Here is a 19,069-nt window from a genome sequence, read left to right as displayed (position 1 = left end):
CGCTGTCAAGTGATTGCGTTGATGTAATTTAATACGCCACACTTTAATTGAAACATGTCTTTACGTGTTTGTGTGGGCGCAGCGTGTGGGCCACAGACCTCATCAGCACGCTCCGGTTTCACAAACAGCTCGTTTTTAGCACATAAACGCAGAAATTTGCAAATAGGAGAGATTAAATACGAAGTAGGCAGCCCTCCACCAACCACTGACAAACTCAAGATGCTTTGGAGGATAAATGTTCTGTGAATCATCACAGCAACTCTGAACAAAAAACACGACATCAATATGCTTCAAAAACCTTGATTCAGGCTCTACAGCACACAGGCGTCGCGGGTGCTCGTGAAGGTGACTTATCAGCCTCCTACGCCGAACAAGATCGCAATCCAATCCTCCCGTGTGTTTTGCAGGCCGTTTCCGTGGAGATTTACCATCATGCACATGCAGCAGGGGAGAGTTTCTAACATCTCGCAGAAGACTGATTGACCGATGGCAGACATAATGTAACATAATGTGCACAATATCACATCCATTACATGTGATATCGGTCTCTCATTACAGCTCTCCTTCTTTAATGCCTCTCTCTAATCAGGTTAACATCCATCATTATCGTAGAGGCATGCTGGAGAACATACACATTTCCACAAGCAGTGGGCTTTAAAGGCGTCGCTGATCATTCATGGTCGGAACTGGTAGCTAGATAGAGTTGGTAGACCACCTATGACCAACAACAAACCAGTCTGCCAACTTAAAACTGGTGTGATATATTTCCTAAAGACTTTTAAAGGTCTGAACTTGTCATTTATAGCCAAAGTTGGCTTGTTAGAGCTGGTATACCACTTTAAACTGGTTGGAGTTCCTTCAGGCTCTTAAAGGTGTAAGCTGGTCATTTATTTTTCAAGTTGAAAACGGTAACTAATCAGAGTTGGTAGACCAGCAAAAAGGTCTAAGCTGGTTATTCCTGGTCCAAGTTGAAGCTGGTAAGAGCAAGTAGACTACTTTTGACCAACATGGTCTAATGAGCTAGTAAGATCTGTAGGCTTTTATATGTCTAAACTGGTGATTTATGGTTCATATTGGGGTTGGTATCTAGTTAGAGGTGGTCAATCTCTACTGACCCACAACAAACAAGGATGACAAACAACAAGGATGTTAAACATCAGCTCAACAAACAAATGACAGCCTAAAACTGGCATGATCTGGGTTTTCCTTCAATCTTATAAAGATCAAAACTGGTCATTTATGGTCAGAAATGGACCTGTTAGCTAGCTGGTAGACCATCTCAGACCAACCCATCTTGACCACCTTGATCTGGTATAATGTGATATTTCTGTTAAAGGTCTAAGATAGTTAATTATGGTCCAAGTGAGCTGGTCTATCTTTGACTATCTACTGTTACGTGCCGTGGTTGTAGTAAATAGCTCAATGCAGGAGTATACAAAAAGTTACTTTAATAGCGAGTTCAAAAAGGCTTCGACACACGCTTGACATTAACAGCAACAATCCACAACAAATATATGATATAATATGATAACTGTATGATAATTCCTGAGTGCTCTAAAAAGTCTAAACTACAAGTTTTTGTCCAAATTGGACCTGGTATCTACTTGGAGCCGGTAGACCACCAGCAACAAACTAGTCTGATCACCTAAAACTAGTATGGTGAGATAGTTTCAGCAGGCTCTTAAAGAGACAGTTCACCCAAAATTATAATGGTGTCATGATTTAGTCACCTTACTTTTCATTCCAAACTTTTTCTCTTCCAAAAGATTTTTTCTTCTGTTGGATATAATAGAGTGATGCAGTGACATTATTTAAAGATCATTTGCATTCCACAGAGGAAAGAAAGTTACCCAGTTTAGAACAACATAAAATTAAATTTTTAGGTGATATGCCATAAGCATATGTTGGTAACACGAAAAGGTGTCATTTATTAACATAACTAACATGAACAAGCAATGAACAATTAATCTTTGTTAATATTAGCTAATGAAAATACAGTTGTTTATTCATGTTAGTTCAGTGCATTACCTAATGTTAACAAACACATCTTGTAATTTTAATAATGCATTAGTAAATACTGAAATTAACATGAACTAAGATTAATAAATGCTGTACAAGTATTGTTCATTCTTAATTCATGTTTACCAACGTTGTTAACTAATAAACCGTCTTGTAAAGTGTTACCCATATGTTTTGCATTAAATTGCGTGCACTTAAATGGTTTTCATGGAAACACGCTCATATAAGCACGCATAAGCAACTCACCATAACTGTCATCTTTTGTGCATTAATGACGTGAGGGGATGTGATTCAGCGTGCCAGTCGTGTAAGTGTCAGACGTTCTTCAGCAGGTTTGCATCTTTACAGTGAACATGGTGTCGATTTCAATCTGCAGCAGCCACAAAAAGTCTGCTCTAGTGCTCATTAAGGTCATTGGAGATGTTTTAGATGTACCTGATCAATAACGCACAGAATGGAGAAGTCTAGTGTCAGTGCTGTCAGGGGCCCGGCGTTAGAGTCATGCGTGAGAGGACAGAAAGTCATTACTAAGACGTTTTTGTGCCCATATCGACATTGGCACAGAAATCTTTGTCGAACACAGAGAAAACGGTCGCATCTATCAAAGCCGAGGCCACACACACACATTTCCCACTGAGGTAATGAAATAAGCGTCTGACTTCAAGGGCTGATAATGAAACTTCATTAGGGAAAAATTGAATGATGCTCCTGAATCTATTTTCTGTGGCCTGCGACAGAAGAGGAGGACGTCCTTTCTTCTATTACTCACTCAACTTTATTAGCTCTGATGATCTTCTTATGTTCATCATGTGATAACAGACGCATAAAACACACACACAGATAAACGCGTGAGGAATAAATAGATTTGAGAAGGTCATACAGTGTTCTCGTGCTTCTATAGCGCGCATTTCATTTGGCTCTCAGCGTGACGCGTCGGTCTCCAGCCGATGAATGTGTGAGGAAAGGTCAGCGTAAGCAACTGCTCAGCTCCTCTGATACGCTTTTAATGAAAAATCCCACAATCCTCTGATTTTGAGCACACGACCATAAGAAGCATGATTAAACTTGACCATACTTGCTTACAGTAATTCGTCCGTTACTGCATACGTCTAACCTTAACTCTATAAAATTCTAGTCAACTAGATGTATGGTCAAATCCTTTAGTTATGTGCTCAGAAATCTAGAGAAATAAATCCAGCTGACTAGAACGGCTCCATAAAAATCTCATTGAGTTTTACTTTGACAGGTACAGTAAATATCCCCAACAGCCTCCTATCCTATTACTCCTGACTCCGAAGAAACTTTTTGGAGTTCTTACAGTAAGAGTTTAGTTCTGTACTGCGTGCTTCCTTCAGACAAAGGGTCATGGAGGACGAAGAAATGAGCTGCTGTGGCCTCTTAATCTCTTAAAGCATAAGTCTGGCTTATTAACGTAAGACCGGCCATGCCATTCGTCTGATTAAGTCAAGGAAGATTGCTCATATTAGAAATTAAAACACTTTCCTTAAAGTCAAAAGAGCTATTTTTATTCATAAACAAATTAATAATGAGACCAACTAAAGCCCCCCCCCCATGAAAATAACATGATGTAAAATTAACTAAAAAAAGATGTTTTCATTTTCAACAAAAGCTGACAAAAAAAGCTGACAAAATTAATTAAATTGATTGAATTAAAGATTACCTTTATTTAGCATTTCTTTACATAGCATTTTTCATCATACATGTTGCTTAAAAAAGTGCAAACCTTAAGATGTTCCCAAGAAAGAAAGAAAAAACCTTGAGTCTATTCAATCCTTGTTCAGGGTTGAATAATGATAACAAAAAACAAGATGCAGAGTAAAAAAAAAAAAAAAAAAATATATATATATATATATATATATATATATATATATATATATATACATTTCTTCATTCAAAAATATTTGTCATTTAGATGTGAACCATACAGTACCTCAGACATCAAGGATCTCAGAGCACCCACATTATGATCATCTTGTATAAAGACAGAGTGTTAGCATTGTAAATGTTGATAATAGGACAAACGATTTATAAATACAGAAAGTTCAGGGCCGCTGCTCCTCTTTTTAGGAGTGGGCGTCCTGAAAGAAGATGCAGAGAAATCGATGAAGTTCAGAAGACTTACTGAAACGAGCCAACACCATGACGTGTGTACGAGACGTCAAACAGAGCTGAAGTGAGGACAACACACAATGACAAAAACAAACCCCACGCATCTGATCTTCACAAAAGAGCACCTGGATGTTTCACAGCTGGCCAGATATTCTCAGGACACATCCACAATCACGCTTACGGGAAAAAACACAGAGAGAAAAAAATGTGTGTGGAAAAGACACAGAAGATTAAAGAACAACAAAACTCAAGTGAGACGCACGGCTTCGATCCTGGACAGCTTGATATTAGATGAAATGAAAGCTTTCCATTTCAGTGAAAAATATTCAGTGGAAAATACACCTACCTACAAGAAAAAAAAAAGTGATTTAAAGAATCGATCACTTAAAGGTTCTCGGAGAATTATTATTCTATGCAAAAATCCCTTTATGGACCTTTTTTTAGTTTACAGTGATGATACTTTTAGCAATCGTATACTTATGACTTACTGCTTATGATGATTTACAAAGTAATAAGCGCTCATGGATGACATCTGTTTGCATTTAAACACGGAGAGCAGCAAATGAGAGCGTATTAATAGAGATTATTTCCCAGAATCCCCGGGGTAAACACAGGCAAAGACATCTGTCAGACACATGTATACTGCAGATGAATTCACACGGAAAGTCAAGTGATTGAAAGCAAGACGTCCCGCGGTTCAGTAACTGACAGACACTCAACAAACAAATCAAGACACATTTATTTAAAAAGTGCTCAGACTGTTTGAAAGCGGCGTCACGTGAATAAACAGAAAAACATCAGATTTAACGTGAAACTGCTGGCACTTTACAAAAGACAGCAGTGCCGTTATTCAGCTCAATTTAGTTCTTGATTCATTTCAGTTTAGTAACTGAAGTCGCTGCAGCAAAGTTGTAATCATCCAGATCAGTTCAGAAATATTTTTGCGTGCAGTTAAATTGATAAAATTACAGAATATTAAATGTGCAACGAATCAGATTAAGTTTCGAGAAAAGACAATAAAATTGTTTTAAAGGAAATTAAAGAAACGCCAAAATTAAAAATTACCGTTAGATTGTTAACCTATAACTTACAGAAAACGTTCCGGTGACATTCTCTCAATGTTATCTATACCTTTTTCCCCCTTGTTTAAAGTTCTCTGGTCTGTAACAATGTTTTAAAAACACTCACACATAACATTATTAACACACGTGAAATGTTTTTCTTTTCCACAGTTAGTTAAATTTGTCTAAGATTTTCTTTCTTTAAATATTGGTTTCAGATTGTTCTGGTTTCGAAAGTAACATTCCGATTGCGTGCCAAATGAAATAAAATGGAATGTTCACTTAACATTCACTTAAACAAAATCAAAAACTCGATGTTTTATCGTTTCAGTTTAATGAAAACCTAGCAAAGTGCACATGGGAGACTGGGAAGCCACTAAAGCACAGGACATTCACAAATGTGCGATTTATATATTACCTGATTATAATCATTCATTCAAAAACATTCAGCTTCTTTGGGGATTCGTAATATATTATATATTGTAATGGAGTGCAATAAACAACTTCGTCATGGACTATTCTCAAACCTGATCACAGATACAATGCGCTTGTAAGTTAAAATCAGAAGGTTGTAATGTTTTATGGTTCTCGTTCCTGTGAGGCTCTCACATCCTCTCTTCTCCTCCAGAGAGTCCAGATTATGGGAACCCAAATGCATCCGCTTCTCTGGAGCTTTAACACACATCAACAATCAAATCTCAGTAGCAGTTTCTGACATTCTCATGGTGCTCATAAAAATGCTCAGGATGCCGCTGTGCTATCAATAAACCACTGTTTATGATCATCTCTCTGGGATGAGACATGAACACGCAAGAGTTACTATTATATTACATTACTGCAATGTGGAAATCTGCATATATTTAAATGCTCCTGCAATTCTTTGCTCCCCGCACATGAACGAGTCAAACGCATGCTGGCTGTTTGGCAGAGAACATGGTTATTCGTATGCTGACGGCTTGAAGAGCTGGAGAGGACTAGTCAAGTGTCTCCATGGTGACAGGAAGTGAGGCGACTGGTGAACTATGAAAGTTCTGACAAGATTTTTTTTACAAGAAATGACTAAATCAGATTGTGTCTTGACAAAAAGATTTGCCAGATGGTGTGTCTCCCTCATCTGGTCAAAGAGAAAACATGCAGAAAGGAAGGAAAGATTTTTAATGTTAATAATAAGCCAAAATGAGTTCAATAATAAATAAACATTGGGACTAATATGTAAACTAATAGGCTATTAATCAAGCTAATAAAAGACTGTAGCAGGTTTGATTTGTGTAAATATGGTAACTTATGCGCATAAACTAAAATATCTTAAATCACGCAGCACCAAACACAACTTTATATGAGCATTAGGACATTATTAGCACACATGACTGGAGAGATTACATTTTCTACTCACCTGTTCTACTCAACTCTCTTTTAGCTCATTTTATATATAGTCTATTTTCCAGTCGTTCAGTCTCATTTAATTTTAGGTCTTTTGTGGTAGTATGTTATCGACATATGGACTAGATTTAAAAGCTGATCTTTGCCTGCTGAGTTTGGGAAGGTTTCATGATGTACTAGTTCTGAAAGCTGTTTGGCTTTGAATGGTGGCCAGCAGGACTTGTTATAGGCTACGCTTAAAAGGAGGAAGGAAGGTTTATATATTTGGGCCTATATATATATATATATCACACTCATACAAAAGCATGTGAACAACAACAACAACAGTTTATTTAGTTTAGTTTATTTTGACCTTAACGTGGGATGATTGATATACAGGTTAGTGCATAAAATCACCTTGGTTTTCCACAAACCGATTAAAAAAAATTGCACTTGAGGCGACTTTTAGCTCTTGATTTGCTCTGCATTTTTTTTCACGAAGAGAGGGGTCAGAGTTCAAGCTACAAAAACCTTGAGTTTTGTGGTAAAATACCGTTCGTGCAATCAGTTCATGACACGGCGCCCCCTGCTGGACGCAGACTCCTCCGGCGTACGCATTTCATCCTTAGCCAGAAACCCTCCTAACATCGGGATAGTGTAATACAGTATTTTACAAAAGAAAAGCCTGCTTGATCAACTATCAACGCTAGAGTTCGTCACGTTCTCTAGAGAGGCATTTTCTTGCCAAAAAATAGAGCGCAGCGCAAAATGCTACTGCGAGGAGAGCGGCACCTCCTGCTGTGTCCAGTAAAGCTGTGGATCTTGGCGGTGGAGCGACTGATGCCATCATCATAGCAGCTTCTCCCACTCCTGCTCCTCTTAACACGTCTGCTCCTCCGAATCCGTCTCGTCCTCCTATCACACCTCCTCCTGATAACAGTCCTCCTCTCAATGCGGCTCCAACGAACACTGCCACCGCCGCTACTGCTATCGCTGCTACGGCGGCGTCACATTTCCTGAGCCAGAGATCTTTCTGAGCCTTCCTATAGTCCTGCTCGGTGTACCTCCTGCATCTATTCTTCCTCCTGAGAGCCTCGGCCTTGTCCAGAAGCTCAGCGACCTTATATCGGTCTTTGTCTTTGTTGTTAAATACCTGAAACCCTCCTGAACACCGACTGACCAGCGACCGTAGAGGTTCACACCCTCGTAGATAATCTTCTATCGGTTCGCTCAACCGATCCGCATGAGTGAAGAGCACTATTGAGTGCCTTAACACCTTGGCGCCAAATTTCTCCCGGATCCATGTCACAGATTCCCGTTCCTCCTTCGTGAACGCCTCACCCAGTTTGACCACCAGCAGAAACACATCGACCTGTGTGTGCTGTAACATCTGCCCCATAGTCTTCACATCTCTGTCCGAGAGTCCCGAGGTGTCGATCACGGTGACAGCTCGCCCGTCCACCTCTGCATGCGCTGCCGCAGACATTCGCTTCTCCGATGTAAAATAGTTATGTTCTTCAAATGTTTTTTCACCCAGGATGGTGTTTCCCGACGCACTTTTTCCTGCTCCGGCCAGACCCAAGAGCATGATATTCAGATCTGACACTGTAGAAAAGAGGAGAGAGGTTACGGACGGGTCAGCGGACGGACGGACACCTGAACGCTGAAATGATTTACTCACACGAAGGAGGATGAGACATGCTTCCCTTCCGCTGCGCCTCCTGCATGATTGCGAGTGGATTTCTCTCTCTCTAGTTTTTGAGACATTGCACATCGAAATATAAAAACTTGCTGCATCTTTACACATCTCAAATCAAAAAGGACCTGCGCGTTTACTGGACAAGTATTAACCAATAGTACGATGTCCAGAATATCACGTTACCCTACTCAAACCAATTAATCTAAATATATAAACTAGAACTGTAGGTTAATTGCCTGTATGTGCATCCTCGGCTGTATAGGGGGGATATGGGACACCTAAACTCCAGTGTTTTTATTTCTTGTTGTAACAAAATGTAGTTAAGACTTTCCCTGCGCCAGTGTGCATACTATCCACCCTATCTGCCCTAAACAGCACTGAAATATCACATAGACCTTAGTATGGAAACATTGGGGCGTAGGCATTTACTATAGTTTTATAATGACTTCATGGGGGTGAAGAAGCTCTCCCGGGAAGGTCAAGGACACAGAACCCTGACTAGATACGTTATCATAAAGACAATTTTACAAATTGTTGTCATGTTATTAAAGTGTTGAAAATGCGTTTCCTTTTTTTATTTTCACATTTGTTTTGGCCACACTTTATCAAATATATTTGCGAATCTGGAGCAGCCATCAAATGGGGAAATATGCATTTAGAGACTTTACGATAAGTCATAAAAGCTAGCTTAGAGGATGCTACAGAGATGGAATCCGAGAACCACGTTTTAATAGCAAGCAAAGAAAACAGATTGAAGTGAACCATGTTTTTTAGCAATTACAACAGTTCAGATCAGGCCAGTTAACAACGCTTCTTTTAGGCACATAAGTCCCAGATGGTTTATTTGAATTTTGGCACAAAAATACCAATAGGTGTGACCATATCCACTGTGTTTAATATCTACATTCTTTTTTCAGGTTCATGTTGAACTAATGGTGTTGCATAATAAATCGCTGAAGCCAAAGCTGGATAACTATTTTTCCCCAATTACCCAAATTCCCCCTAGCTGCTAGTTTATAGGTCACTGAGCAGAGGCACGATGTGCACGGATCACAAAAGGCTAAAACTTGTTCACACGCATTCGTTCTCGATAGAAGCGATTTGAACAGAACGTCTCGAGACAGACCGAACATTAACGGGCACGTGCCGCTGAAGCGCGCCAGGCAGTCACGTGATTGTCGCTTTCGCTCACCTGTGCCACGAGCTCCTTCACCTTTCTCTTCAAGAGTGTTTCTGCATGCACCAAAGTAAAACTGAAAGCTGGTTGGTGTAAACACGGAAGCTGTGAAGACCCGCAGTAACTGTTTTAAACGGGAAGTACAGCTAAAACCTGTATAAACGTCGCTAGATGTCGACTGAGTGGCGCATGCGCGATTATTCAAAAGTTTTGCGTTCGCTACGGAACCCCTAAGGTAAAATGTTTTTGCGAACTGGGGTTTGCTCCACGTTGTTCTCAAAGGGAACTCGACACACGCGCGTTTGAGAAATACACAGACACACACAAACAATTGCACCGGATTTTCTTGTGTTAGTACCTTTTATTTCCATACATTTCAATTGTAGGCAAAACGCCGTTCTCGTGAGACAGAATTGCATTAGTTTGCATATTCGCATTTGGAGGGAGCAGCTCGGTTCAAGCAACAACCAGTTCAACCCAGGTCACCTTCAAACCCTAAATTACAAATGAATTTGTAGGAAAACGCGCTGTACTTTCTTGCAAGCCCTCGATGCGCTGGAGCGGCTCTGCGCTTTCACGCATGCGCAAACAATCACTGCGGGACAGCGCCCTCTGCTGGACACCGACAGGTAAGGCTTCACCAGTCTTCAATTCCATTCTTAGTGTAAGTCATTAAAAAGACAGTTTTAAGCACATACCAATATGGTAATTTACCAACTTAATCTAAAATATGAAGTTAAGTAAATTTGAGATCATTTCCGTGTTATTATACGCTTAGTCCAGCTATTCAGGACTAAACCACAAACCTGAATCACTACAATTAAATGTGCAATTTATTCACTAAATGCCCCCGTAACCTCAACACCAAAACAACTACAAGCGCATCTGCAGAAACTACAGTAGATCTAATAATATTTCAGTCAAGTTTTCCAGTAGAAACACAACAAAAAAAAGAACAGAAATGTGATGAAAACCGAAAGCGTAGCACCAAGTACAGAAGTCTCGTCTCGTTTTCTTCTGCGGCGCTCCACAATTTTGGATATGAAAGTAAAACTCGTATGATTTCTTTGTGACCCCTGACAATCAAACCCAGCAAACCGTCGAAGACGCGTGCCATTAAAAGAGTTTAGCACGACACACAGAGTCTGAATGGAACCGTTTAAAAGCATTACGGATGGTTTGGATCGGTGTCTTAAAGGAACAGTTCAGGGAAAACGTGATTCGTCAGTTTTACTCACCTTAACAAAACCCTTCAATAAGTTGGAAAAAAACGATTAGAGCAAGATGAAATAATGACTGAACTCTTCCTTTAAAACGTCTGATCTAAAGAAGGATTTAAGAACAATATTTAAAAAAAGACAAAAATCTGAATCATCGTTTCATTAGCTAAAACCCCCCTGTAGTCTGAAGCTCACCCCGCGGTGGTTTATTCCCAGAAGCTCAGGTGAGCTCGCGGGTTGGCACTCGTTTTGGCGGGGAATCGCTTTTCCGTTACGTTGGTCCGGCTGCGTTCTGGAGATGGTCGAGGCAGATTTTCCTGGAAGTAAGATCGCGGAAAGTGAGAGCAGCTTCGGGAGGAGACCAAAGGGAAACAGGGTCAGGAGGTCGAAGTTCAGCCGATCACCCGGATGCCGAAGTATTTCTTCAGCTGCTCCAGGAAGACGAAGGTCAGGACCGTGTGAGGAATCAGGCGGATCCCGGCCGGAACTAAACCCTGTCGCGTGATTGGACGGCGGGAGACATCGTCAAAGGGATCGGTAGAGTAGGTCTAATGAGCAAACGAAGCATAATAAAGCAGATCTGGTACCTTGTAGAAAGCTAGTGGTCCCAGTTTGGCGGTTTCAGTCAGGCAGTGGATCACACCCTAATATGCAAAAATACAGTTAAATAATGAGCAATAAAAGATAATGAGACGATAACCAGAGAGAGGCAGCAAACTCACTCTGTATTCCCCTTTAGAGTTCATTAATCTGGTCTTTAATACATCCAGCGGCTGGCAGAGGAACGTCGCACAACCTCCCTGAAGAGAGATTTTTTTTTTTAATTATTATTATTTATATATATATATATATATATATATACATATACATATACACACACACACACAAAATTTTTCTTAAAAATAAAAGTATAACCAGTGACTGGCCAATCAGAGTGTTCGATACTCACAGCGATGAAGCTGGACAGGAAGTGTGTCATTATATTATCTCCCATGAGTCCTGTGCCCAACACCAGCTGCTTGGCCTGATCGTAACACGCCAGCTGACACAGAGAGACACGTTCATCACAAACACTCCACACAACATCCGTTCATGAACTGCAGTCGTTCCCATGATGCACTGCTCTCACCTGCCCGACAGTGACCAGGGCTCCTCTGCTGGACGCCATAGTGGCTCCTGAGAACAGCTTCCTGGTCCCCTCTGAGAGAAACACACGTTCAGAGAGAGACATTCAAACACGTCCAGATCCACAAGCGTCTTTACCTTCCCTCCAGACCCTGAAGAGGCCGTCCAGCGCGTGCTTGTAGCTGAGAGAGACACACACACACACACACACACACACACACGAGTCAGGTTAGTCACGTGAGGAGCGTCAGGAGCGTTTCAGACCCGAGCACACTCACTTTCTCCTCTGCTCCGCAGGAAGCTTCACGTCGTTCTGCATCCTGTGGAGACGAACAGCAAGAAACGCTCAGACTGGGCCGGATGAGCTGAAGAACACACACACTAACCTCGCAATACACACCGAACGTTCACCATATCAGCCGGAGTCCCGATGAAGCCGCCGGTGAAGCCTGGCGGGAAACACACGAGTGAGAGAAGAGGAAAACGTATCTAAACCTGCAGTATAAAGGATTACAACCATAGATGGGAAAAAAGGAAAAAAGGTAATTGCATTTAAGGTAAGGTAAAAAAAATTAAAAATAATAAAATTATATAATATATATATATATATATATATATATATATATATATATATATATATATATATATATATATTTGATATACAAAAATATATCTATAGATAAACTTTTGGAATAAAAATGAAATAAACTGAATTTTGGAATACATGATTACAGATCTCACAATTTTGACTATATTCTTGTCAGACTTCAATGCTGACTCGCAAATTCAGAAAAAGTGGAAAAATGTCAAATAATTTTTTCTATTTATTTATTTTATGACTGCTAGAATAAACAGAAATAAAATATGAATAAGTATATTTTTTTACAAATATTCTGGATGTTAATACAAACTGTAATAGTAAAATAAATGAACAACACTAAAAGAGCGTGTATGAATATATGTTGCATCTATATACTGTATGCCTATGGTTTATAAGGTGTGTGTTTTACCTCCAAACGCTCCCAGCAGGACTTTCTGATAGAAGGGCATGGGTCCCTGACCGCCGCTGCCCATCATGTCTCTGACCGTCTCATAGATGGCAAACCTGGTGAGAGAATACGACATCTACAGGAGACAGAGAAGACAGACCCATTACCCGCGTGCTTCTCCTGAACTCCATCCAGCCATTAAACGTGTGTTTTTCTTTGTCTTTAAGCGGACGTTAAAGCGGTGCGTGAGGCTCGAGCTCAGACCTGTCTGCAGAGGGACGCGCTCAGGCCGTTATACAGCGCCAGGACGCCGTCGCTCTTCACCACGTGCATCGCCATGCCGACCATCCTCATCTTCACCTCTTGCTGCGTCTGCAGGTGCACCTGTCCACACCAACAAGCATCACAGCTAAAACAGCTCTGCGCTCGGCGTTTTGTTAAATATTGCATTTAATTAAATTAAGTAATCGCTTTTATTGATCAAGCACGTAATTTATCATCTTTTTTTTTTTTGACATTCAAATTTTGACATTTTATTCTCCAAAAACGTATTTGAAACCTTAAAAGTAGACACTTTACTTACAATAAATGCACTTTCAATGGACGTAAAATTTATCACTTTTGCACATCTCTTTACATCTTAATGTCTTTGACCCGTATGAATAATAAATATACACAGTACAGACATATATAACACATTACGGATGCTGTTTTCTTTACGGTGTCCTGGGCAGATAAAAGTAGTTCCTGTGAGAGTAAAATGTGATTATACTGCGCTCAGTTGAGCATTAAGTATCTGTTGCAACATGAAACAAGTTGTGACAAAACCTCAGACACACACACACACACACACAGTCTGATCAGATGCCAACGATTCAGGCCAACAATAACTTCACACGTCTTTCTGTTGAAGGACTGAAGTCTTCAGAGCAGCGGTGTGTGAGACTCAGAGGTCACTCTTAAGATCATTTACAGAGATGTGCGTTCAACACACACACACACACACACACACACACACAGAGATAACTGACACTCATTACACTGATCAGGGGACCTTCCAGTCAGACAGCTCTTCATCAGGGGTTTTGGCTCCTGTGTGTGTGTGTGTGTGTGTGTGTGTGTGTGTGTGTGTGTGTTTTTATGGAGCTTATCTGTGGCTTTTGTTTTGGTTTTAGTGGAGAGCCGACAAATCCACAGATAATTCACAGATAAACGAGAGAGAGCACTCATAGAAGAGCAGAGAAAGCCTCTGAGCTATCAGCGTCTCGTTCACAGGACACCTGATACTCCTTTGTTAAACTCGTTGGCGGGGAACCCAAGGACGGCTACGCTCTCAAGAGCAGAGGTACAAAGACACAAGACAATCAAAGTCCAGCAAACCGGACTCAACTGGACAGGCACACACACACACACACACACACACACACACACACGCAGATGGCGGACATGTGCTGATCACACACACGTCTGTAACTCATGTGGAATCTGGACAGAAGCATGCACGGACTGCCAGCTCTCACACACACACACACTCTCACACACACACACACACACACACACACACTCACACACTCTCACACACACACACACACACACACACACACACACACACACACACACACACACACACACACACACACACTCACACACACACTCTCACACACACACACTCTCACACACACACACACACACACACACACACACACACACACACACACAGTTCCTGTCAGGAGAAAAGCACAGAATGAGCCGGTCCTAAAATACCGTGGCCTTCAGTATAAGGCAGAAACATTCTCAGCCTTTCATTCAGAGCATGCATCTGGAACACTTCATTATAGTTCTGGAAAACAATTACGTTCTATTATAAGACCTGGATTTGTTTTTCTGACCGTCCTTCACTGCTTCACGAGGACTTGAGGAACCGACCTCTGTCCCGTCAGAATCTGATTACACACAGAACATCACATGACTCTGATAAACGGAGCCCGAATCACTAACTAGCACTCAACGGCTGCTTCTCTCTTTAAGAACATACAGACAGATTATATAGAGAGAGTCTTGTCAACTGTCTTTCAATAAGTTTATGCAGAAGGTGTTAAGATAAAACATGCAATATATAATTTTACTCCCCAGCTGATCTGAACTAATCTGATTTACTACACATAAAATATTCATCATCATTTAGAACAGACAAACCTTTTTACTCCGATAGTGTTATAATGTGTTTTATAAGTGGAACAGAAAAGCCTGTGGGTCAGACACACTTCCTGCTGATTCTATCAAATGCTCAAGTGTTATGTCTGCTCAGCTAGTTCATGTATTTCAGATACTCCGACGCGGATGTGATCTCATTACCCAGCTCGTTTCACGCCAGACAGTCAAAGGGTTTTAAAACGCAGACTATCGGCGTTAAACGGGAAGCACAGACCAAGCCTGGCTCTGCTCGCTCGAACCCGAACCCTGCTGCTGTTTGCGCAGCTGAGGATGAAGAGGAGGCCAGCCTCAACATCCTCACATCCTCCACCGCGCGCGTCTCACCTTGAGCAGGTCCAGCGGGTGCGTGCAGCAGGCGGCCCCGCACGACGCGATCCCGCCGAAATACCAGCGCGACATCCGCTTCTCCGCCATCTCTCCGGTTACCGTTAATTTCTCTGTGCGTGTGTGTGTGAGCTGCGCGCTGCGTGGACGACCTCGCTAATCTTCCGCGCACCGGCGATCCCGAGACATCCCGAGTGCGTGGCGTGCGTGACCCGGGGGGCAAACGAAGTTCACGGGCAGCCAATTGCTCGCGCGGAATCTGGAACGGCCTCCCGGCGATCGGGACCCACCTCCTATTGCCACCCGCGCGTTACAATGCGCACGGAAAGAGAGAAACGCGCGTCCCACCGCGCGGCGTTCATTGAGAGCGAGCGACGGGCTCTTAAAGGGACAGCGGCCCGCGAGGCGCCGCACGGGAAGCGCAGAAATAGCGCGCTGTCGCTTTAAGAGCAAACACTTCCTCATTCTCGCGCAGCTTTTAGAGGCCGAGCTGTTTTGTGAAGGTTTAGTCAATAGTTTGTTCTGGAGTCGTGTAGCCTGCTCAGACTCAATAGGTGCCTCACCACAGCCTAAATCAGTCATCTATTCGTGTATATTAAGTGGATAAAATATCTGGCCGAGATAAAACTGTTTTAAAACCGGCAATAAGATTTAAAAATAAAATAAAAAAATGAAGAAAATCAACTAAATTAAGTTTTAGGAATAATATCTACAATATGGCATGCCCCTTCGTTTTGTGGTCCAGATTAAATAATATCTAAACAATCTATAATATAATCTGACTATTTGTAAGTCTGTGATTATTATAGATCGTTATAGACCTCACTTGTACATAAACAACAACAAAAGCGCCCTTCAGTGATGCCTGATATCCATAAACTAGTCAATAATTAATAATCACCCCTAATATCTGGTGCATCTTTACTTTTTTTCTGTGCTAGTGCTGTAATGATCTCAGATATGAAAGCAATTTAATAAAAATGAACACACTTTAGTCCTTTCTTTGCATTTTTTCGCTTCACCAAATAATAAGTCAATGCATTTATGTTTCACCAATTGCTTTTTTACAAACGAACGAAAGGTTCTTTATTTTTGAGAGCTCGGGGGTCGCCTGTCTCCTTCTGCAGCGAACGCAGGGGTCACCGCTGTCCCCGGGGCCTCTGGAGGAGTTGTGTGGAGAACGAGCTCATACTCCGCCCGTCCTCCAGTAAAGTGACCTCATCGGAGCAACAGTGGGCGCTCTGTTTATTGTCCCCGTCCTGTGTTCTGCCATTGTGCTGCGTGATCCCTGCCAACGCGTTAACACACGCACGCAATGTCCAGTCCACACACAGCCCACCTACATGATTCAGTCAGGTTTATTAGACGGATAACACACACCAATAAACACATCGAATGAGATAAACGTGAGTTATTAACGCTTTGTGTAAGGCAACAACAAAACCTAAGCTAATACCGACCTTCACGTAGCATGCAAAAGATCTTTCGGAAATTGCTAAATGCTTGGAAATGCGTTTAACTTGATTGTCTCTAGATAGAAATGGCACGGTTAGTCATTCTAGCACGCAAAAGTAGATACTCTGAAAAAGCACCACATGAAAAAACATAAAAATATCATAACACCAATGCCTACTGTACGTTTATGATGGAGCCTACCACCTATGGGAGGCCTGATATAAATGTCTGTGAATAGATAATTTTGAATGACATAATAGTGATTGATATGATAATATTCCTCCCCGTTTCTGGGTGAGCACTAGGACACAGTTTATCCAAGCTTTCTTACACGAAGACTTTCTCTGGTTTGCTCTCTGCTGTGGACGGAGGGTTCCCTTTGGCTCCTTTTCCAAAAACAGGCACGGCCGGGACTCCCGGGGAGGCGGAGCCTAAGTACAGCATGACCCCGCCCACCAGCAGCAGCAAGGTCACGCCCCATCCCAGGTAGAGCGCCGGTCCGAGCTCGCGTTTGAAAGGCGCGGCGACGTTCGGGTCGTAGAAGTCCCGTACCACGACGTACGCGGTCCAACACACCGGCACGAAGAAGAAAAACGCCGCGGCGACGAAGAGCGCCGCGCCGAGCCGCACCAGCCGGGCCTTGCCCTCGCGCGCGTCGCCCAGGCAGCGCGTGCACTTGAGCCCGGTCACGCTGAGCAGGAGCGCGATCAGACACAGCAGCAGCGACAGCACGCACAGGCCGCGGCACGTCTGCGTGGAGCCCGGGAGCGCGAGGCCCGAGTCGTACACTTTACACTGCAGGCGGCCCCACTGCGACACGCACGACATCCACAGCCCCTCCCACTGCACCTGAGACACCACCAGCTCGTCCCCCACGAAGGCGGACACGCGCCACCAGGGGGCGGCGCACACCAGGATCGCGAACGCCCAGCCGGCCACGCCCAGGATCAGCCCCATCACCTGAAGACCCGTGTTTGCCATGACTGATGAGTCACTCTGGAAAACACAGAAAACATTTTGCGTGATCTACCCTGGAAATCAAGTACATAGGATCATTCCCCATCTCTTTAGTTAATAAGTTTTACCTGTTTTTGAATCCATTCAAGGTCTGGCGATAGCGCTTTTAGCGTAGCTTAGCATAGATCATTGAATCCAGTTAGACCGGTAGCATCGCGTTACCAAAACCGCATCTTTACGTTTTCCGGCCCACGGCATGACTTCAGAAAAGTCAAGCTTTAACTAGGAAAAATACTGAAACTCTGTGGTCGTTTTTGAACGCGATGCTACCGGTCTCATTGGATTCAATGATCTATGCTAAGCTATGCTAAAAGTGCTCTCGCCAGCTGAATGGATTCAAAAAAACGGTACAGTATTATTAGTGACAGTTTTAGGGTGACGTTTTGAGGTGAATGTGTTACTGTTAACTCTTATTATATCTGCTATTATTGTTCTACTTTATTCTCAAATTATCGATGTTTAAAACGTTAGCATATTTTTTCCCCTATCCTAACAGTGAATATTGAATAAAAGTGAATATTTCATTTAATTGCAAACATCAGGCATTATATAAAATTTGAAAATTATGAATTTTGCTATGACACTTAAGAAACTAATTAAAGAAAGTACAATAGCTAACACATAAACTATTTATGTTAAGTATTAGTTATTAGTTATTTCCATTAACTGAGAGTAATGCATGCTCTAACAGTTACCATATTATGAAATGTTACCAAAATCCATTCACCATTAAAAAACATATGTACTGACCTCATCCGACAGCAAGTTAACTACAAAAACAGCGCAGAGGTGAAGTTACTCACAGTGTCTGAGGAGCGTCTCTGTGTGTGTTGTGCTGCTGCTGGACTCTCATCTGTGTTTGTAGAAACGCTCTCTTTGTTCTCACACGTGGGAGGAAATCAGCATCTGAGCGACGGACAATATCATCTCATAATCATGTCCACACACACAGCATAAATACGGCATGCACTTATGCAAGCGCCCACACACACACACACACACACACACCGAGTAGAGAGAGAACCACAGTCATGCACACCACAAACACAAACACTATACTCTATATTAATTAGAAAGTCACAACGAAAGTTCACAACGGAGCAGTAGATGGCAGCATGGCAGAGTCATGAGAGACTTTTCTGCAAATTCAAGACTCTTATTGTAAGATGTAACTGTAAAAGTCGTTTTTTTAGTCACATGTCTGCTACTTGCCTTTATTATACTTCTCAAGTTTTTTAAATTATGTTATCATGTTTTTATTGTGTGTGTGCCTCTCTTTC

At 42.0% G+C, this 19,069-nt stretch overlaps 3 protein-coding genes across 4 annotated transcripts; all 3 read right to left on the bottom strand.

Annotated features, from left to right (window-relative positions):
* Positions 1-6,929: 6,929 nt before the first annotated feature.
* LOC122344347 (GTPase IMAP family member 8-like) lies at positions 6,930-9,644 on the bottom strand. The gene is made up of 3 exons (XM_043238116.1): positions 9,461-9,644; positions 8,251-8,320; positions 6,930-8,174 (listed from the first exon to the last, which is right to left on the bottom strand). The coding sequence occupies exons 2-3, from the start codon at positions 8,294-8,296 to the stop codon at positions 7,276-7,278; spliced, it is 945 nt and encodes a 314-aa protein (XP_043094051.1). The 5' UTR covers positions 8,297-8,320; positions 9,461-9,644; the 3' UTR covers positions 6,930-7,275.
* A 142-nt stretch (positions 9,645-9,786) lies between these two features.
* On the bottom strand, positions 9,787-15,659 carry slc25a10b (solute carrier family 25 member 10b). Its single transcript, XM_043238118.1, has 11 exons — positions 15,318-15,659; positions 13,044-13,163; positions 12,801-12,915; positions 12,191-12,239; positions 12,069-12,110; positions 11,929-11,972; positions 11,795-11,865; positions 11,615-11,707; positions 11,388-11,465; positions 11,253-11,309; positions 9,787-11,159 (listed from the first exon to the last, which is right to left on the bottom strand). The coding sequence occupies exons 1-11, from the start codon at positions 15,405-15,407 to the stop codon at positions 11,058-11,060; spliced, it is 861 nt and encodes a 286-aa protein (XP_043094053.1). The 5' UTR covers positions 15,408-15,659; the 3' UTR covers positions 9,787-11,057.
* A 1,000-nt stretch (positions 15,660-16,659) lies between these two features.
* On the bottom strand, positions 16,660-18,740 carry LOC122344405 (claudin-9). Of its 2 annotated transcripts, none has more exons than XM_043238121.1 (2): positions 18,593-18,740; positions 16,660-17,768 (listed from the first exon to the last, which is right to left on the bottom strand). In XM_043238121.1, exon 2 carries the CDS (start codon positions 17,751-17,753, stop codon positions 17,100-17,102), a length of 654 nt encoding a protein of 217 aa, XP_043094056.1. In that variant the 5' UTR covers positions 17,754-17,768; positions 18,593-18,740; the 3' UTR covers positions 16,660-17,099. The 2 variants fall into 2 exon arrangements, with proteins under 2 accessions (XP_043094056.1, XP_043094057.1); XM_043238122.1 differs by having other exon boundaries at positions 18,540-18,628.
* Positions 18,741-19,069: the final 329 nt, after the last annotated feature.

The sequence above is a fragment of the Puntigrus tetrazona genome, chromosome 1 (genome assembly GCF_018831695.1).
Source record: "Puntigrus tetrazona isolate hp1 chromosome 1, ASM1883169v1, whole genome shotgun sequence".
In the NCBI taxonomy this organism is placed as follows: Eukaryota; Metazoa; Chordata; class Actinopteri; order Cypriniformes; family Cyprinidae; genus Puntigrus; species Puntigrus tetrazona.
Note: the sequence above shows the minus strand (reverse complement) of the source record. Positions and strands in the feature narration are given on the sequence as shown.

Excerpts from the sequence above, each read along its gene's own strand:
- LOC122344347 (XM_043238116.1), bottom strand. The coding sequence starts at position 8,296 with ATGCAGGAGGCGCAGCGGAAGGGAAGCATGTCTCATCCTCCTTCGT. Across the intron at positions 8,175-8,250 it reads CATGTCTCATCCTCCTTCGT|TGTCAGATCTGAATATCATG; the intron begins GTGAGTAAATCA and ends TCTTTTCTACAG.
- slc25a10b (XM_043238118.1), bottom strand. The coding sequence starts at position 15,407 with ATGGCGGAGAAGCGGATGTCGCGCTGGTATTTCGGCGGGATCGCGTCG. Across the intron at positions 11,866-11,928 it reads CTTCAGGGTCTGGAGGGAAG|AGGGGACCAGGAAGCTGTTC; the intron begins GTAAAGACGCTT and ends TGTTTCTCTCAG. Across the intron at positions 11,708-11,794 it reads CCCTGGTCACTGTCGGGCAG|CTGGCGTGTTACGATCAGGC; the intron begins GTGAGAGCAGTG and ends TCTCTGTGTCAG.
- LOC122344405 (XM_043238121.1), bottom strand. The coding sequence starts at position 17,753 with ATGGCAAACACGGGTCTTCAGGTGATGGGGCTGATCCTGGGCGTGGCC.